This window comes from Priapulus caudatus, unplaced genomic scaffold, assembly GCF_000485595.1.
Source record: "Priapulus caudatus unplaced genomic scaffold, Priapulus_caudatus-5.0.1 Scaffold2868, whole genome shotgun sequence".
Taxonomy (NCBI): Eukaryota; Metazoa; Priapulida; class Priapulimorpha; order Priapulimorphida; family Priapulidae; genus Priapulus; species Priapulus caudatus.
The window spans coordinates 18,955-21,232 of record NW_014579929.1 but is presented as its reverse complement, the minus strand read 5'-3'; the positions used below and the strand labels follow the sequence as shown (position 1 = coordinate 21,232).

At 43.4% G+C, this 2,278-nt stretch overlaps 1 protein-coding gene across 1 annotated transcript in view; it reads left to right on the top strand.

Moving 5' to 3' along the window:
- Positions 1–345: 345 nt before the first annotated feature.
- The window catches only part of LOC106819119 (cytochrome P450 4V2-like), a 6,899-nt gene continuing 4,966 nt past the window's right edge, over positions 346–2,278 (top strand). Inside the window, exons 1-3 of the mRNA XM_014823783.1 lie at positions 346–456; positions 1,093–1,178; positions 1,741–1,934. Of these exons, the coding sequence (XP_014679269.1) occupies positions 346–456; positions 1,093–1,178; positions 1,741–1,934 (391 nt within the window). The remainder of the gene's footprint in view (positions 457–1,092; positions 1,179–1,740; positions 1,935–2,278) is intronic.

Here is a 2,278-nt window from a genome sequence, read left to right as displayed (position 1 = left end):
GCAGATATGTTGCTTGTCGTGCTGTAGACATGTTGTGTAATGTTGCAGATATGTTGCTTGTCGTGTTGTAGATATGTTGTGTAATGTTGTAGACATGTTATGTAATGTTGTAGACATGTTGTGCAATGTTGCAGACATGTCGTGTAATGTTGTTTGTAGATATGTTGTGTAATGTTGTAGACATGTTATGTAATGTTGTAGACATGTTGTGCAATGTTGCAGACATGTCGTGTAATGTTGTAGATATGTTGTGTAATGTTGTAGACATGTTGTATCGTGTTGCAGATATGTTGTGTTGCAGATAAGTTGTGTCATGTTGCAGACATGTTGTGTAATGTTGCAGATATGTTGGAGCTGCAGCATCAACTGTTGGAAGAGCAGCGAGAGCACGGTATCATTCGCTTCTGGCTCAGCAGCTATCCCCTAGTCATGCTGTTCAGTCCAGAGTTCGCCGAGGTTAGAGCTGACACACACACACACACACACACACACACACACACACACACACGTTCGTTATAAGCACGTAACTGATTACAGTATATGCTATAATTTTTGTTTTCAGTGTTATTTCATTGGTGTTCATTTGTTGTTCTGTTATATAAGTATATATGTATATATGTATATATATATATATGCATATATATGTATAATATAATATATCTAACAATAAAATAATAATAACTAGAGCACTCGGAGAGCACCGACCTCCGCCAAGGCAGCTCAATTCTCTCACTGTAAAAATTGTTATTAATTAATTAATTAATTAAATAATTAATTGGATCCGAATCACCACTAAAATGTAATCAATTCTAAGTTACCCCATTTCTAACCTATCCTGAAAATTTAATTAATTAAATAATTAATTAATTAATTGAATCCGGATCACTACCAAAATCTCATCAATTTTAATTTAGGCGATTTCTGACCTATCCTGAAAATTTTATGACAATCCGTCCATAACTTTTTCAGTTAGGCTGTACACGCACAAACGAACAAACACACGCCGGTGAAAACATAACCTCCTGCCAACCCCTTGGTCCTTGCGCTGCTCTCAGCTGCTGATTGCATAATATCTTTGTCTTATGTCATCAGGTAATACTGCACAGCTCAAAACACATGGACAAGACATGGGAATATGACCTCTTACGACCTTGGCTTGGTACAGGCCTCGTCACCAGGTAGCAGCACTAGTGCAGTTTAGAACGACAGAAGGCAACGAGGGTGTAGCATATGAAGGAGATGGGGAGAAGGGGGAAGAGGAGGTGGTGGCGGGGGGAGGAGGGGGAGAAATAGAAGGTAGAGGCGGGGGAGGGCAAGGAGAGATGATGGGAAGGAGGAAGAGGAGAAGAAGAAGACGGAGAAGGAGGGGTGGAGGAGGAGTAGGGGAGGAGGAGGAGGAGGAGGAGAAGAGGGAGGAGAAGGAGGAGGAGGAGCAGGAGGAGGAGCAGGATGAGGAGGAGGAGGAGGAGCAGGAGTAGGAGGAGGAGGAGCAAAAGGAGCAGGTGGAGGAGAATGTGGAGGAGGAGGAGGAGAAGGAGGAGAAGGAGGAAGAAGAGAAGGAGAAGGTATGGAGGAGGGTGAATAGAAGCGAGTACGCACAGACTTCTGAGCCTGCCTCGTCAAGTGCAGAATAATAAATGTATATAATTATATAATATATATATATATATATATAATAATATAAATAAGTAAAATGTAAATATTATAATGCCGCATTAACGCAGTGCGTTTGATTCGCAGCACGGGTAACAGATGGCGGCAGCATCGGAAGATACTCACGCCATCGTTCCATTTCAAGATCCTGGAGGAGTTCGTACCGATTGTTAACGAACATGCTGCGACGCTCTGCCAACAGCTGGAGCCACTAGCAGACGGTCACACGCCCTTCGACATCTTTGACTATATCACTCTGTGTACGCTGGATACCATCAGTGGTATGTAGCTGACATTGACAGAGGTCTTATTTCACCGACCTTCAGATATCTCTCTTGTGGTTTTTCCTCAGACTTCCACCCCTCTCTCCCTCAACAAGCTATATTAGCCTGCTTTTATCAGTCCGAATTGCAAGTCTGAAACGGTGCTCGCGCATGCGCAATATCTCCTGACGTGTTCGCACCCTATCTCTGTGCATTGGTGTAGTAAGGAACCTTCCGTAGAGTAGTGCGATATATAAAGAGAGAAGATAGAGAGGAGGGCGCGCGCGAGGGAGAGAGAGAGAGAGAGAGAGGGAGAGAAGAGGGAGAGAGGGAGAGAGAGAGAGAGAGAGAGAGAGAGGGGA